The sequence below is a fragment of the Thermobia domestica genome, chromosome 8, assembly GCF_964235325.1.
Source record: "Thermobia domestica chromosome 8, izTheDome1.hap1.1, whole genome shotgun sequence".
Lineage (NCBI taxonomy): Eukaryota > Metazoa > Arthropoda > Insecta > Zygentoma > Lepismatidae > Thermobia > Thermobia domestica.
The window spans coordinates 75,018,762-75,037,626 of record NC_137461.1 but is presented as its reverse complement, the minus strand read 5'-3'; the positions used below and the strand labels follow the sequence as shown (position 1 = coordinate 75,037,626).

Below are 18,865 nucleotides of genomic sequence, written 5' to 3'. Positions count from 1 at the left end.
ACCTTAAAATATTGAAGGTCGGAGGAAAATGAGACCCTATTGAAAAAAATGTTATAATTTCTGTTAATATTAATATATTTTCATGGCACAAAATGTATTTTACTTCATAAGTTGTAGGAAAATTTAACCACATTCTTATGTTTATTGTTAATAAATAGAAAAAAATAAAAAGATAACGCTTCTCGAACTGGGGGCGAGCAAAGATAATAGAAGGTTTGTGCTAAACCAAAAACGCGGTCTTTTTACACATAGAGCAGGTTACTGAGTCAAAGTTTTAAAAAAGTAAATATAACTGAATGTCAACCAGGTTGAGTGCAATGAAAATACATATACCTTACTGAATATTCATTATAGAAATTCAACAATTTTCAATAGGAAATCTGATAGCAAATACTAAATAAAAAAAATGTGAAAGTGATACATTTCAAGAACTTTATTTAGAACACTCAAAATATCAGTTACAGACACTTTTTTGAAGTTTTACGAAAAAAAATTACTTAATCTTATTACAGAAGACCACAATGAAAGTAGCCACGTTTCTTCAGAACCCCGTAAATTCTCTTTTATTGTATTTGGTATTATCTACCTATCATTTGTGAAACAGAATTTTGAACTTTTATAAAAAATGCGTTTCACACACACAAAGGCTTCCATCTGGACAAGATATCTTCAGCAAAGGATATGGAGATATAAGTTTATTCATTTCCATAAACAAATAGCTTTTTCTTCCGTAATGACATAAGTATGATTGTGCCTATAGAAATATTCGGTAGTATACTTTTTGATTATGAGATACAAAATATCATCAGAACACATAATGGCACATATTTCACCGAAAACAGGACAGTTATCTTCAACTGAAAAACACACCATCATACACTTTTTGTATAAAGTTCTACTAACTTTGACCCATGGCGTTACATAACACTCCTTATTCATTATTGAGATACGTTCTTGAAAGTTGTAGGTACGTTGCAAGTCAAGAAATGTTTTCTTCTCTCCAGGTCCAAATATAATTTCACGGATTAAAGATCTCATAGTCATAAACCGTTTGAGATTTTGAAGTTGATTTTTCAATGATAAGGTGTACGTAATGTTTTTTTCTACAGGAGGTAACAGTAGCAAAAGTTTTCAGCAATTTATGTTTTGACTCAAACCGCATAGACCACAAGAGAAGAAGTGGACCAGACATTTTCATGATCAAGGGATAATGTAACATGTGGTGGTGCTTAGGCTTCAATGAATGTCCATACAGCTCTATATATAGTTCGTGGTGTTCTACTATTAAGTTTTCCAAAAGCAATTCACAACCTTTTTGATAACCACTACATGTTATTATGTCAATGATTTGCCTCAAAAGCAAGTACAGTTCCCACACTTCATCATTACAAGGAATTAAGTCACCAATAAACAAACCAAGGTACCGCACCAAGCAGAGCATCTGCGAAGCATTCATACGTAGAAAGCCTTTTGTCAACTGTTCTGCTGATATCTTTGGAGGTTTATTGCTGCTTTCTATATCCCCATAATCAAAGAACTGTATTCTGCTATTTAATAAATCTAATGTAAATAAATGTCTATCCGTTACGTAGTACCTTAAGATGTAAGATAATTCATAATTACATACACCCTCTAGGACTGCGTGCATTATATCTACTGCATAATTTTCAACCACATGGAAATTTGGTATTTGATTCCAAATACATTCACTTTTTACACCTGTTTCACTTACATTATTAAGTAATACAGCATTTTCGTAATCATTCTTGCTTCTGCGCATGGCAATAGCAACATTTGTACTAGAAATCAAATCATTACGGTGAATTTTACAAAACCTGCATGGATAATTAGCGGAAAATGATTCTGTGAAACCTAGAATAGAATGCAGACCTAGATTATCTCCAAGGATAGCACCCAAAATGAAGTACACTTTTTGTGATGTGTCAGTTAATACAATATCGATTCCATTTTCTTGTAATTCAATGATATCCTTAATTAAACTCTGGAAAACCGCCTCATTTCAAAAATTAATTCTATCATTTGAATGAAATAATAACGCTAACAAAATATTTTCCGTCAAAGAACGCAATTCGGAGGGCAAAGAAGGAAAAGCAACGTATACAGCACCCAACTTGTGTACACCGGCACGTGCGCCAAGAGGATTTCCTGTTTCAAAGTCATCAAAATACAAAAAAAAATGGAAACGCAATTTTACCCTTTAAAGCTTATTGACGATTGGTTTTCCAGTTCGCTCATATATTGCAAACAAGCTTGGAAAGCATTTGGTAACTCAAAAAACATTTTCATATTGTCTTTTAAAGAAATGTAGTGAGCAGAGACAACCTCAGGTACTAGAGTGGCACTGCCATTAACTTTTCTGCTTCTATTTGCTGTACCTAAAATGACTGTTTTCGGATGAACAAAATATCCAGTTTCTTTCAATTTCGAAAAACGCATATACTCTGTGGAGCATATCGAAAATGAACTTTCTAAGGACTCTAACATTGCCAATACATTCTCGCTGTTTCTCTCTGTTCCATTACCTGTTTCAATATTTAAGATTTCTCTTTTCAAATCTGAATTTATGATGTTATGAAGAAATTCACTAAAATCGGAGAAAATGTCTTGAACACTAGAGCGTGTAAGCAAGGGATTACTATACAATTTTGCAATCAATAGCTCCACTTCCTTTCCTACGAAATTTTTGAAATTACTACAAACTGTTTCCTCATTTAACGGCATGTCTTCACTAGTACAAGCGCGATTTTCATTTACTTCTGTATCGGGAGAAGTAACATTACTATTGTCATTCGTAGTACAAAGAGGATCACGAGCTGTAGTTAGAGTACTTCTTACAGGGATATACTTTTCTATACATTTATGTTTGTTTCGTAAATGACAACTAAAGACACCAGAAGACTGAAATGACCTACAACATCCATTCTCTATACATTTAAAAATACAATATTCTAATCTGTGATGGTGATATTTTAAGTGCAGAATAAGATTTCTAATCCCTAGTTTATCCTTTTTACAAATAAAGCAAATTGGCATTCTGAAATATAAAAATAAAGTAACACAACACTTGTAAAATGTTATTTCACGTTGAGGATCAGTATTGCATACAAACGAAATACGCCTTATTTTACCTTAATGAATTATATTACAAGTTACAAAACTTGAATGATACCTTCTATGTACATCTTAAGCAAGGTCATTCATAAGTGTGGAAACTGACATTATTTTCTTGTCATGTGCCGTTGTAATTTCGTACACAAGTCTCTGAATTAGAAGCCAAACTTGTTCACATTCTACAGGATATTTAATTTGCATTACAAAAAAGCATTTAAAGCAAACATCCACGGCCTTGACAATACTGTTGAAATGATACTGCACCTGATCTATTACCACATAATAGTCCCTTATGTCCAACATTGTGTTTCCAACCGCGACAATAAATGGCTGAAGGGGAATTGATGTGTGGCCAACAGGTTTTTTCTTTCTTCCAGTTTCGCCTGAACATCGCCCATAACCTGAAAGTAAGCAGTATTAATTAATATATGCATTTTCCGTTCAGCATCAACTCTATTCTAGGATTTTGACACATGAAATGTGACTTCTATAATAAAATACAGGGAGGAAGTGAGACACATTCTCCTTTAGAATTGGAGCACATTTCTCAACGGTAAACTAAAAATAAATAAATAAATCTGTAACTGGATAGTTTAAAAAAAAATCGGTAATTTTAAAAATACTTTCCAATTTTTATAAATGTCGCCTAATTATTTTTCTTTAAAGTTAAAAAAAATACTGAACACAGACTTTTTTAGTGAATAAATTTCTGAATCGGGTGAAAAATTTCTAATTATTCGAGAATAATATTGATCCTTTGTGAATTTCCTCAAAACCAATATTGGTTTAGAACTTGATTTTTACATAATTGTTGAAAATTGTAGCCTTGGAAAATTATAAATAAAAAATCCCAAGACCATATGAAATACAATACTGGTGAATTACCTGTAACTTCCGACTTCTAATTTTGAAAAGATCACCTTTAAACTTTATTGCAAGGCGTCCTATCTGAACAAGATGTAGCCGTGCCTTTTGAAGGAAGTCTTTTAATCTTTCTTATCTTCAAAACTTGTTTTTCAGTTCTAATTTACTAGTAATTAGCAGATCGCAATAGGGATAAATAATATGTAAATATCGATGTATTTATTTTCATATGTTATATGTACTAAAAGTAGATTCGTTACGTAAAGCAAGTATTTTCGGTACAAAAATTACACTCAAAATCTTAGTCCGATTTGCACCATGCAAGGTTAAAATTCGTTGCTCTAGACATTTTAATGAATGTATCTAAAATGCAAAAGAAAACGTTAATTCTTTGATCTACCTCCTCCGGATCCGCAGTAGGGAGCTATCAGGCACTGTCACTAAGAAACCATATGTTACCTAAAAATATATTAGAAGGTACCACCTTAACTTCACGATATAATATATTGCAATTTCGATTTCTAAAATAAGATGCTAACTAGTGTGTATATTATGAGATACCAGAGCACGTGTTGCCCTGAGTTTGCTTCATTGGTCTTCCGTGTTTGAATTATTGCCGACTTGTATCTCATCATATAAAACACCGAAACATTTTTCATTCCCTAAGCAAAAAATCTAAAATTTTCTCTGATTTCCTGCTTAAGTATCACTCTGAGTCACTTTTTCATATCACCTCATTTTCTCTATCCAGGGTTTCCCTGATTTGCAAGAACCCTGCTAATATGTTTATAAAATGGTTAGCGTCCAATCTGTTATAAATGTTAAACAAGATGTTACGAGTAATGAAAATAATAATTATGACTACACAGACAATAAATGGCGAGAAATACATCAAAGCAGCAGACCCTATCACATGATGTGGTATGTCAAGTTTTAATTTTATCAATATACAATACTATAGTATCAGTTAATTACCTTCACATAAGATATAAATCCGTCTACAGATTCTTGGCACGACGGTTTCCACTTTTTATTTCCAGAACAGGAATGTATTGAAGGACGACATACAAATGGAAGCAGCGAAAATATACCAAAATTTCTTACATCTGCAAAGAAAATGTTTATAACTAGTTATAAATGTCGCATTACATATAATGTAAATGTTGTTTTAAAGAATTTCTTTCACTTCGAACGAAATAAGATAATGCGATTAATGTTTTTTCAGAGCTACAAACAGTATAATTAAAAGAAAGAACGAAGAAGAAAATCCGAAAATTCTATTACTCACGTTTTTTTTTTCAGTTGCTATGTACTGAGCTGTGTTATAACTAGACATCGGATGTTTAGAAAAATGATTACTTTTTATGGGTGGACATACAGAAAAATAGGAATGACGCGTATACGAATCATGAGAAAAGAAATTGATGAAATTTTATGTTGCCTGTTTTCGTGTAAATGTCTTTTTCCGCATTTTTCGTGAGAAATTGTCCCTTTTTCACCATTTAGTGGATTTCAAAAGCTAATCTGCAGATGGAAGGGAACTGATATATAGTACTCTAAATTATTTTCTCATACCCTAACTCCCTCTATAAAAAGTGGTGCCCAAGTACAGCACAACTGTAAAACATGGATATTTGGATAGAGCATACTAGTTAGTAAACGATGTCCTGATCCGACTAAAATAGGTCCCATAGTGTTGAAGCTATGGACCTTTAAAGTTCATTTTTCATGTTTTTAGCAGCTTATAATCCCTAGATAACGTATTTCTTCACCCAGGTTGATGTATACTTCTTGTCTTAGTGTGAGGAATTATCTCCCAAACGTTATAGTGTTGATTTGAAACATCTCTGGTGGCATATTTTGTTTCACAACTCGTGTTTCAGTTAAATGAAATGAAATCTTTAAGTTTAACGTCCCACTTTTATGCCGGTTAAGCTAAAGGAGACGGTGATAATGAGAGATGAGTGAAATGGTGAGATGAAGAAAGTGGGAGGAAACGGGAGAACCCCGAGAAAACCCACGAGCACGGTGTTTGTCCACCACAAAGTCCACACGGCGCGAGCTGGGATCGAACCAGGGACCCCAAGCACCGGAGGTGAACGCTCTACCACTGACCCACCGCGTCCCCCTTCGTGTTTCAGTGTTTGTACAGAACATCAAAACATTGTTGTATAAAAATGATCCTTTTTCAATTTTGAAAATACTGCTCTTTCAAATAGGAAAGAAAATTACGTTAGTGAGAAAAGCGTACTTCAATGAAAAATTAATCTAAAGCCTGGAATGTGAATATTATATTACATCTTCATTTAATTATATTTGTTAATTAAGGAAACAACCGACTTTTATGAAACCAGATGTTCTGTAGGCGCAAATATCATGAAGTACGAAGTGAAAAATCGCATAACTAGACCGGGATCCTACCTTGGAACCTCGACTTAAATGGTGAGAGGTAGGCCGAACGTCCCGGGTTAGAGCCGCGATCTAGCCATGCGTATTTTCACTCATTGTATTTCATACATTCATATATTTGAAGCAAATCAAACTTTTTGTACAATCAAAGAGTATGAGTGTTCAAGTTTCAAATATTATTTATCCTATTTTTGATCAAATAATTTTATGCGGGATGCCTATGTTTATAATACAAATTGTAAATATATATATATATATATATATATTGCGAACATGCGCTTTCCAAATTCTTACCTTGTTACTGTTTACGAGTGCTTTAAAGGAAATTGTAATGTCTTTTTCCCCCTATTTTCAAGATTTTGTCTTTTTTGGCGATTTTTTTCTAAGCTTGTAGTATCTAGTTGCAACTTGTATTTTAGTTGATATATAAGTACATTCAGTTTCAGAAACGGTAAGAGAAGTAGATCGTACAACTTTTTTTCTTTTTTTTTATTTCCTTGGAATACAATGTTCTATATGGATTTTAAAGATACGATATTAGTTATGTAGGAGTTACCAGAAGCTATAGCTGTTTAGCTAAGCATCTATGAATATTTTCTTCAATTTCCTTTTGATTTAAAACGATTACACATAGACGTATAATGAACAGTTTTTTCACTTTAACTCACCTTCTTTAACTGACTCATCAACAAGTTTTAAATATGGAGCGACGTCTTTTTCATTCACCCTCGTTTTCATCAATTCATACAATTTGCCCGACAAATCAGGCCATTTCCTGAAGAGATTATTTGTTCGGTTTGGGAAAAGACTTTCGAAATCATCTTCCAACTAAGAATGAAAAAGAAGCATAGTTCATTTCCTGCATTAACATATGAAATGTTCTTGGAAACGACAAAGAAACTCTCTTTAAGGGAATTCAGAAGTTCGAGCGACACTTCGTCACTGAATTTGAGAATATGGTGGTACTTTCTTCGAAATGAGAATGGAGGACACGGCATTATTATAGTTTTAGTTTTCCTTTCATTAAAATTAAGATTCGCCATATAACGTTGTAACGGAAAGTGATTCCCTATCTGTGAGACCCATTTCAAACACTCACGCCTTAAAATATTTCCTGCTACATATTCAGTACCAACTATTCATATGTCTGCTATAATAGAGACCGTCCAAAAAGAATAAGAAACATGTGTGTGAGGAAAGGGCACCATTTGGATGCAATATGTTTTCGAAAAATAAAGCGTTTTCGGCAACAGTAACCGAAAATTTCTCCCAGTGTCTTTCACCAATTAATTTCGGGAGACGTATACAAAAGTCAATTACAAATAAAATTCGAAGTGTAAAATAAAGTAACGAAAACACCAAGTATAAGAATTTCAGCTTGGAATATGGATGAAGCGATACAACTTGCATGTGAGCCTTGTACTTTAATCCGCTTGAAATGCTTTCATAAAAATATCAAACTACAATACCTTCGAAGTTCCATTTTGTGCAAAGAGCAATGGGTTCTTTTAATGTCACTTTTTCGTTAAATTCTGAAAAAATAACATGCAAGATGTTTAGCAATAGGTTATGGGACATTGAGAGTCAAAAACGATGGTGAGATGAAGTGGCGTGTAGATATATTATTTTGTTGTACAGGCATATCCTCTATCTTGTAACATCAAGCGTTTATAACAGTTTCACAAGTAATTAACTTACCAAATTGTACGATGTGGGCAGTTTCAAAATAGGCCATTCCTCAAAAAATGTAAAGACCTTCTCTCCTAATACTGCTCTTTGCCGAATGGCTCTACTATTCCTCCAATGGATTAAAATTTCTTCACTTGGTCCACAATTATACTTCAACCACTGTTTGCTTTCTTCTGCAGCCCGGTAATCACCTAATGGTTAATTTTCCTCTGTCACGTAAGCTTCAGTATCTGAATCGAAAGAAAACGCAATCACATCATAAATTTTATACACCCATCGTATTTTTAAAACGTTTTCCAATTATCAATAGTAATAATTATCAAATTCTTCTGATTGATAGTAAATCTTACGAAAAACTAAATCTTAAAACTTCATAAGAGCAATCTTGGTATACGTCTGTCATACAGTAATTACCGAAATTTTCAATGTGATCTCCTATCTTCTTCAGCAGCCAATTCCAACATCAACAGCAATTGTTTTAGATCCCATTACATGTAAAGAATTTGCTGTTAATGTATAAGAAAGAGGCGCTGAGCAAGATGGGAGTTCACCTTGAAAATTTAGACAATTATTATACGACAGACATATAACAAGACGAATCAATGTGAAAATTTTTAATCATGAGTCACTTAAGTTCTTTTAAGTTAATACAACAACATTATATCTACCTACACATTGTAAAATATGTCTTCATATAATAACCCCTTCAAAAAAGGGAACAATGGTTATACAAAATCTGATTTAGAGTATGTTTTTCAACTTATTCTTACCTTTCTTAGTTTCTGTTTGATTCAAATTACGTGATGAACTGTAATGTTTTACAATCCCTGTCTCTCTCAAAATTTTCCTTCTGTTTCTATATTTGTCAACGAGCTTTCCTTTTGCAATACGCTGGTTACGTCCCTCAGTTTTCGGAGCCACAAAATATATTTCCTACGGAAAATACGATTATTATGGTAACTTATTAAAATTTGCGTTTTCTGGCTTGTAACAACTTTGAAGAATTTTCTGAACTCCCGAAATTACTATATTTCTGACAACTAAGCACTCTTTACGTGTCACTATAGGTACTATTACATCAGTTTACATTCAAAATTATTTTTTATTAATGATTTGTAAGTTATACAAATAAGAACAGCGTTGTATTGTACCTCTAAATATGTGTGTGATTTACTAGTATGGTCTTCGTTTCCTCTGTCACCTTCTTCAAAGACGGTTAAAAATTGCTGGCTGGCTAGGAATTTTGGGACGTCAGCGAACAAAGTGAAGAACACTGAACCATACAAGTAAATTGCAAAAACGTAACACACAAGATAAGACTATTTCTATTTAAGTTATGTATTCCATAGCACATATCAATAGATAACAATACACTTTCTATCGTAACAATGTTAAAACAGTTCAACAATTCGAATGGTATTGTACAAAATGGTTTATTCAAGGCTTCTGAATACACGCATCTGCCTCAATTTCAAAATTTATTCACAAATTTCCTGATTTTCATACTATATTCTATAGAAAATTTCAATACCTTAAAATTGTTATTCTTACCAGACCAAACTCTGTAAGAAAACTTTACCCATTATGTGGCCTTTTCTCGTGGTTAAATAATTAATGTATATACCTTCGATGAAATCTTGGGTTCGTTTATCGGTGGGAGCTCATGTGATGCAGACCACACGTTGAGCTATAGGTACATGTCTCAGAAATGCTCGCCAGAGAAAGGGACATTACATTCTACTCACTAACCAACCAATTTACTCATTTTCTGTTTGAAAATGTGTAGTTAAAAAGGACTTATAAAAATAGTCAAACATGACCAATAATGAAAACCTTGTTTGAATTCAATCGTAGAATGATAAGAACTTACCTTGTTTTCTGTTGGAAAAAATTCCTGTAAGGTGTTTGCTATGGTTTCGAAAGCAGTATTTGATATCCTAATATGAATACAGAGAAAAATATATATATTAAATATACAATTTCAGTACTCATATATAATTACTGGTTATGCAAAAATATTACTATCACTATAAATACTTGTATTACAAACAAAATTGCAGAGAAAGTGAATTTCTGTATACTGTAACCAAAAGCTACGTTATAGAAAGTGAGTTCATATTAGGTCCGTGTTCCTCACCTCTTTCTACTCGTGGGACAGTCTAAATTATGCATGACTACATGGCATACCAAAACGTTATTTCCCTTCAAAATTTATTATACGATACTATCAATACAAATTCATACTGTAATCAACGTATTATTATTATTATTATTATTATTATTATTATTATTATTATTATTATTATTATTATTATTATTAAAGAAATCGAACATTGCATATATTAATAAATTATAAAAATGAATGAAAATCTATTGAGACAGAAGAGGGCAATTGATTTGAGCTCTACATTCCTGACCGACGGATTTCAGCCTTTTCTCTTTGACGTTTTAATTTCAAAAGTCTCAAAGCCCACTTCACAGAAATATGTAGTTGAAAGTACTTTTTGCGATTGATTGTCGGCTGAAAGGACAGTTCATAAATTTCACTATTAGCTGAACCCAGGATTACTGTCTTTGTAAGCAACATTAATTACATTTCAGCTATTGCGTGGAGTTTCTTGACCTTTGCGATAAACTCGGATACTTTACATCCCTGTATTTTTTTTTCTCAGAAGCACGTATTTTAGCAGTCATTAACGTCGCCGTTTTTTGATCCAAGAACCACTGCAGTTGATTTGGAAATTCATAGTATATTTCCAGTATAATACGCTGAATTCAAAATTCAAAACAAAGTTGAGCGCCACATACTACTGCATACTTTGAAATTTAGCAGTCTGTAAACAAGGGCGCCGATTTCTCTGTAAATTTGGGGGCCCATTCAGATGCAGAAGGTATATATGAGGATTTTAAGACAAATTATGCATTCAAATTATGTCAAATATTCTATGTTCATAAGAACAGTGCTGGGGCTCACTCGAGCTTTGGGAGGGCCCGGCCCTCCTAGAATCGGCGCCCTTGCCTGTAAAATATGTTGAAAAAGCTAAGTCTTCTTCACTAGTATAATGGAAAGAGTGCACAGAAACTAGTAGATTAAAATCGAAAGAAAGAAAGAAAAAAAAAAGGATAGGGTAAGTGTTTTCTGGACGTTATTTCATCCGGAACGTCTGTCGTAATCCACAATTACCTGTTTTCTCTTACACTTTTTCGACCGAGTGACCCCAGCGGGAATCGAAGCCGGGACCGCTCGCACAAAAGGTAATTTGGAGTTAGCGACCACGCCAAGCGTTGCCACTGTATACTGAAGGAGATGGTGATGATGAGAATGAATGAAATGGAGGAATAAGAAAGTTGGCGGAAACGGGAGAACCTCGAAAAATCCTTGTGCACGGCGTTTCTCCAACACAAAACTCACTAGCGCAAGCTGAGATCAAACCAAGTGAGAACTCTGCACTGAGCCATTGCGGCCCCATAAAATACTACTGAAAATCAATTAGTGTACAAGTATATGAAGTACAGTAACTGGAACTATCAATAATAAATAATCGACAAAAAGTTTCTAACAATGCGTAAACACTTGCGTCACACCTTCCACCTTGCAGGAGCACACTGTTCGTGAACCATTGTAACAGGTAAATCCTTCCCTTGCACTCGATAAAGAACTCATGCCATATATCACAAAGTTCACTTAATATTACATGAATCTTAAGCATTTTCTTCAGACTGTCCTTACACAAGTTATATCTTTTGTCCATTAAGATGCATTAGACACCTGAAAACATCTTTCAACATTTACTAACACCATATTTGAGGCGCGTCATCAGTTTGAAATTCATATTAACATCAATCATGCTTCCCAAGTGTTTGGTTGGTGAACATAAATTAATCCTGTTTGGAGGCAAGCGTTAAATTCTACACCTCAAACTGCATTTCATAACAACCGCAAGCAATATGACTTGAATTTTCATACAAAAGTGACAAAACTAAAGCAGCCAATACAATGATAAATGGACAATGATCACAATAAATGATGTATATATACGATTTCCTGTAAAAAGGGTAAAATATGGCATATAGTATCACTTACTTGAATGTTGAAATAACTAAAAGACATACTTACAATCCACACCATAACTCCATATAATGATCTACTATAATGGATACAATATGTCTCCTTGCTTTTCCATCCAACTTATTTTTATCTTGGTAAGATTTTAAAATAGATCTTCCCAGAAGAGACTGGGCTAATATATCTCTTACATCTATAATACAATTATACAGTTTTATGATTAGTCTTCTCTCAAATCTCTTAAAAGTAAATAGTACATTTCTGTTTTTTCTCAAAACGATGTACTAGTTTCTACAAACAAAGAGCTTAGGACCATATGCCTGATTTTTTTTTTTTTTTAATTGCGATTTTACTATTGTTAGGATTCTTGTATAACTCGTTACCAGTTTCTGTTCACAAGTTTGCAAAAATAGAGATTAGACGGTAGTAAACATGATAGTGTTCTTACCTTGACTGATGTTTTTGTACTTTTTTTTCTCGGAACAACACATATATTACCCCAAGCCATTCAAAGATAGTTTAATGAAAGCTTTTTATATGTTCCTCATTGTTTCAATGTGATGAAATATCTATAATTGTGAATGGAACAGAAAGAACACGTATTAGTTTCGGTCACTTTGTAACCTGACATTATTCGTATTACTAGCATATTTTTTTATATATATCTAATATTTCGAGCACAAGTTTCGAATGTTTATCCTCAGAGAGGTTTTAAAGATCACGTTGTAGCTGGCTCATGATGTACTTCGGCATAACAAAATACTTATGAGAACCTATGAATAATTACTTTACTACTGCTGTAGTAAATCATAGCATGTAACGATCCAGCTACGTGAAGTGATGTAATCTTTAAAATTTTCCTGAGGATAAGCACTCGAGAATTGTATTCGAAGTATTGATGAATTGTAGCATCTGAGTCAATCCACATAAAGTGATACAACACTGGTTGCTCGACCATTAAAAAAAAATCTTTTTGTGCAGTTGCCTTAACATTTTGGTAGTTCAAAATGAACATTATTTACATTCTAGTACTTTTGGTTTCCATATAGAAGCCATTTTTGTTTTAAAATGCACGCTGATTTTTGCATTGGTAAGGGTTTTTCGTTAACTTATATTACTCAGAATTTATCAAACCTAGGTTCGTGAACAGAAACCATTTTATTCAGAAATGAACGAAATGATGAATGTAGAAGGTGAGTGGAAACTGCAGAACACCGAGAAAACGCCCAATCTGCACGAGCTGGGATCGAACCACGGCAACGCGCTTCAGAAGGAACGCTCTACAAGGTAATCCCCGTGGCCCCCTGTTTTACGAGTTATCGTGGACTAGATATACGAAGAGACACATACATACAAATGCCTATGGAGTCTAATGATAGAAGCTACGCTACACTCTCTTCAACTACATGCTTTTCAGAGTTATAAACATAGCAATTCTCACCTGAACATTAATTACTTTCTGGAAAGGATTGGTATCAACCTCTCTGGTTTCTTCTGACACTTGTTTTTCTTTGTTTTCAGGAGAACTAAGCAAACTCGTTTCACTTATCGCAAAAGACGTGATTGTACTGCTGCTTTCCTCAAAATTTTGTAAGCTACTGATATTCTCAAATAATTCCTGTGAAGAAAGTTCAATTTCTTAATAATTTCAATAATGTGAATACAAAACGAAATTTTACATTCTTTAATATTTGGAAAATAATACAAAATACCAGGTGGTATAAGTTATAGTTATTTGTTTACAATTACTTGAATAATACAGGGTATTTAAATCAACCAATGTATATGCACCCATTTCATAGTCGTGTCTTGACTTGGTGCTACTACGAAATCGGCACTAATCATTTCTAAACAAAACATTTTATATACTACAGTACCTGGTCATTCTCAAGTCCTACACCTATTTCCACAGGTGAAACAGTCAGAGATCTCTTATAGTTTTCATATTTGTTGAGAAACTTCGCTCTTTGTCCAATCTTCGGAAACAAATTTTCTATCATCGTATATGTAAGCAAGGGAAATGCCTCATCATCAATTTCTTGTTCTGTAAAATGATAATTGCTTCAGTAAATTTCTAAGTAATCAATTAAACTAAACAAAGCAACTCCTTTGCATGAAACGTTCTGGAATGCACTTGGAAGATTGATTTGTTTTGGTTATTGAAGTTAAGCACCCCTTTTCAGCAGCAAGGCTATATGAGGTATGGACCTACACTTTAAAGTCAAATCCGAGCCACCGCATGCCCTGAAATCGAACCCGGGATCCCATGCTCCAAAAGCGCGCGTCTAGCCACTCGACAAGCGGGGAGAGTACTGCAGCTGAAAAAAATGTCTCACCGGGAATTGAAGCCTGGACTCCTTGATTGCAAGGTGAAAACTAGATGCAATTAACACAGGTCGTGTGAAATATGAGCAAAACATCACCATAAATATCAGCAAACTGGAGATTTTTTTTTGCTTCAACCTTTTTTTGAACCTATCTGGTTTAAACCAGACAATCCTGCTGGGAAGGCACCCTATATTTAATGAAAACGCAACGTTGGCAGTACTTCATGCTGTTCCCTTGGGCTCTCATCCTATCAACAATGCAGCGTTATAATTTCATGTATTTCCTAAGTTTCCTCAAACAGCAATCTGCAAGTTGATTATGCCACTTATGCGTGTTCTTACTTTCTGTCCGAACAGCCTACTGGACTGGAAATGATGGTTTGTCATTTAACATAGAGGGTTCCTTACCGACGTAGCTCAAAGGGTTTGTGCGCTTGCAAAGATTCTACCACTTGATACTGCTTTTCATAGTTTATTTTATAAGAAATAAACTGCTGAAAACTTGAGTTGACTTGTTGAAACCAGCATGGTTTTAACTTTTTTCTACAAGAAAGAAAATGGTTTAACCCCTTCTCCACAATATAATATGAATGGTTCAAATAACGACTGAATTCAAACGAATAATGTCGTTAAAATTCAAACGAATAATATCGTTAATCACTTCTCTTATTGAAATGCAAGTTAAATTACATCGCTGTATTTGACTCAGTAATCTAACTTGGACTTAGTTAGATGTTCCGTATTCTGTAGTGTTTTGACGTTCCCATTTATTTTAAAAATGTGCATAACTCTGTACACTAATGTCTCTGGTTTGGTTCTGTATTTTTATCTTTCTGAAATAACTCTTAAAATATTCACAAGTATGCAAGATCAATACAACGTATTTTTAAAAACTGTCCTATGTGGAAGAGATTGTGGCTGGTAGCCTTTGTAACCAAAAAAAATCTGGGTTCAAAAATGAAATCTTTGAGTTTTATGTCCTAGGGGTATTCCTGGTAGACTAAAGGATGATGAAGAGAATGAATGAAATGGTGGAATGAAGAAAGTGGGAGCAAACGGGAGAATACCAAGAAAACCTACGCACCAGACGTGAAGTTACAGCACTGAGCCCACTGTCACCCCAATCCTGGATACGAGTCAAGGTGAAGGATGATTTGTTTGTGCAAAGAATAGTGGCTCATATCCCACTTTAAACTGCAGGTCTCGTCCTTCATTACCTCGCTGTTGCATGAGGGCGTTAAGGTTAAACGAAGGTATATCTATCAATGTGTAACATAAATGAATAAAACAAAAAACTCTATTTAAACAAAATAATAATGGCTGAAACAAAAAACTTTAAAAATTCTCTGGTCAACCTTAAAAAACAATCGATTATAATTAGATTTATTATTGCCCCTGGGTACAACAGTTTCTGTTAGGCTACTTTGTACGTACACATGACGTCGGCTTTTTTTTAATATATTACCAAAATGATTTGCTCGGTAAAAAATTGAAGTTGTATTCTCTCAGTAGCTGCAATATCACTGTAACTTTTACAATACGAAGCTGAAATACCGGTACTTAGGAACAAAATTTTCCATCAGCATAGTACAAACAGACAAAGTACAGTAAAGCAAAATATACAACGTGTTTCTGGGTATGTAACTTCCTATACCAACAGCATAACAACATAGACAAGTCTCAGCTTAATTGACTGCCCTAATCGTACAGTTTAAGAATAGGCCAGCACAAATATTATAAATTCCAAGGTGCCTTTCTTTATATATACTTTGAGGGAACTTTATTCTAATGTCGTATCAGGGTTCATTCGTGAGTTGGCATTACTCGAGCAGATGGTTCTACCAAATTTTACACTTTCTTTGCATTTTAAGATTTCTTTTTGTAGAACATGCACTTAATGAGGATCTAGTGCATAAACCACGAACCAACTTGTGCTAGATAGTCATTAAAAAGTACGTATTAAAAAGCACTAACCGAGTCAGGGCAGGAGGTTAGCAGGCGGCCCAAGTGGAGCAAGCGAGTGCGTCCGTAGGGAGCAGGCGCGTCAGCGACGGGGGCATACTCATAAACGAGTATAGTGGAAAAATACACAAAATATCCTCAACAATTTTTACGTTCAAAAACACTTAAATAATCGCAATAATTCTTACCTTTAAAATGGCTTCACTGCTTTCTGGGGTACAAATAGCCCGTTGCGAGATGAATTTAGTTGAGAGTTGATTTTGAGTTTAACGTCCCTTTCAGCAGCGAGGCTATATGAGACGTGGACCTACTGATTAACGTGGAATCCAAACCACATGAGCTCCCGCCGGGAATCGAACCCGGGTCTCCCACGCCAAAGGCGTGTACGCTAACCGCTTAGCCACGAAGGAGCTCAACTGCGAGAAGAAATTCGTCTGTTCTGAATTTTTACTTCTTCTCCACACTTCGCACAGTAGATTTTATGCTTCAACATACCATGGTGCTCTTTACCGCACAATTCTTTGTAATAAAATTGTATATTTGCATTACATCCATCACAAACGTCCATTGTTAACTCGAACAGAACATTCCAGCCGTTTATTTGCACGTTTATCGCATTCTTGTATTCTTCCGCTTCAGTAAATAGTTACGCTTAGAATACGTTCACTGCCATTCAAAATGTATTTCAATACATCAGATGAAAAAATGGGTTTTACTCGAGCAGACGGTTCTACCAAAAACAAAATATATAGGTAAAATACGATGTCAGTGGATAGCATACTGAATTGCATTTTGGATCGTAGTGAACGTATACTAAGTATTACTATTTATTGAAGCGGAAGAATGCAAGAATGCGAAGATGGTGGAAATAAACGGCGGGAATATTCTGTTCGAGTTAACAATGGACGTTTGTGATATATATATACTGCGAACATATGTTTTTATTACAAAGAATTGTGTGATAAAGAACGTCATATTTTACTCTTTGCAGCGTCATGGTATGTTGAAACGTAAAATCAACTGTGCGAAGTGTGGAAAAGTAAAAATTCAGGACAGACTAACTTCTTCCTCGCAGCAGGCCATCAGTACCCTGGAAAGAGGAAGCCATCTCGTAGGTAAGAATTATTACGATTACTTAAGTGTTTTTGTAGTAAAAATTATTGCTGATATTTTACGTATTCTTCCACTATCCTCGTTTATGCGTATGCCCCATGTCGCTGACGCGCCTGCTCCCTCCTGACACACCTCTTGCTCTACTCGGGCTCCCCTGCTGCGCTCCGGTTCTGACTCGGTAAGATATCATTCGTGCTTTTTAGTGTCCACCTAGCAGAAATTGGTTCGTGTTTCATGCACTAGCTCCTCATTTAGTGCATGTTCTGCAAAAACAAACCGGAAAATGTAATAAATGTGTGAAAATATGGTAAAATCGTTTGCTCGAGTAATGCCACAGAAATTATATTCATGATCATGAACTCTTCGTGGGTATATAATTAACTGCGTGTCTTCAGCGAGGGAGACGTGTTTCGATTCCTAGTAGGGATTCCTGTGGTTCGGAACCCTCGTAAAGCTGCAGGTCAACATCTCAAGTAGCATCACTACTGAAAGTAACTTTTTTACCCCAAGATTTGGCGATAACTTGGTTTACAACCAGAAACTTGTTTACACATGAAACTTGTAGAGGTAAAGTTCCGTGTAGTTGCATCCTCCTTTCCAGAATGCCTTTTTAATGGACTAGTGACCACTTTTATTTAGCAGAAAAGAACCTACACTAACCTATGCAAACTTAACCTAGTAATGAGATACAAAGAACATGTACACAATGTATGCATGACTGTCATATACATCGCACATTAAAGGCACCGTGTTTACCTACACACTAAATACTTTAACATCTCGTATTTATTCGTTTAAGGAATCCTACATTTCATGGTTTCAAATAGAGTCTGTCAATTGATCCTATCCTGTGGTGTTGTTAACTGAGGGTTTTGAAAGAAATTCCATCATATCATGTAGCTATAAAAAGCGGCAATCGTAGTAGACCTACTTTGCTGTTCCACATATAAGGACATATGAATTATATACCGTTCAGACGCAATAAAGTAATTGTACACGAGCTACCACATATAACACTTACGCCAAACACTTTAATTAATTGTTTTCATAAAGAATTGAGTTACAGCATTTAATTTGTTTAAATACTTAATATTAAAAACATATTCCTCCTACCTGCAAATTTGGGTATAGCTTCTGCGAATCCCCAGGATAGTAGTTTTCTTGCTACGAAATTGTTTGCTTCACTATTTGCTTCGTTTTCTTGATTACATATTACGAGCTGATTAGTTTCTGCGACTCCAGTCAAAGCCGCCATTTTTGTTTGTTTACAGAAACCAAATGAATGATTTATTAATGGCTAACA

General features: G+C 34.5%; 2 protein-coding genes across 2 annotated transcripts; both read right to left on the bottom strand.

Moving 5' to 3' along the window:
- Positions 1 to 491: 491 nt before the first annotated feature.
- On the bottom strand, positions 492 to 8,296 carry LOC145692996 (uncharacterized). Its single transcript, XM_081768626.1, has 3 exons — positions 8,104 to 8,296; positions 4,972 to 5,102; positions 492 to 3,533 (listed from the first exon to the last, which is right to left on the bottom strand). The coding sequence occupies exons 1-3, from the start codon at positions 8,138 to 8,140 to the stop codon at positions 3,423 to 3,425; spliced, it is 279 nt and encodes a 92-aa protein (XP_081624752.1). The 5' UTR covers positions 8,141 to 8,296; the 3' UTR covers positions 492 to 3,422.
- A 596-nt stretch (positions 8,297 to 8,892) lies between these two features.
- LOC145692172 (uncharacterized) lies at positions 8,893 to 18,817 on the bottom strand. The gene is made up of 5 exons (XM_081767471.1): positions 18,676 to 18,817; positions 14,038 to 14,204; positions 13,602 to 13,778; positions 12,212 to 12,353; positions 8,893 to 9,027 (listed from the first exon to the last, which is right to left on the bottom strand). The coding sequence occupies exons 1-4, from the start codon at positions 18,815 to 18,817 to the stop codon at positions 12,348 to 12,350; spliced, it is 492 nt and encodes a 163-aa protein (XP_081623597.1). The 3' UTR covers positions 8,893 to 9,027; positions 12,212 to 12,347.
- Positions 18,818 to 18,865: the final 48 nt, after the last annotated feature.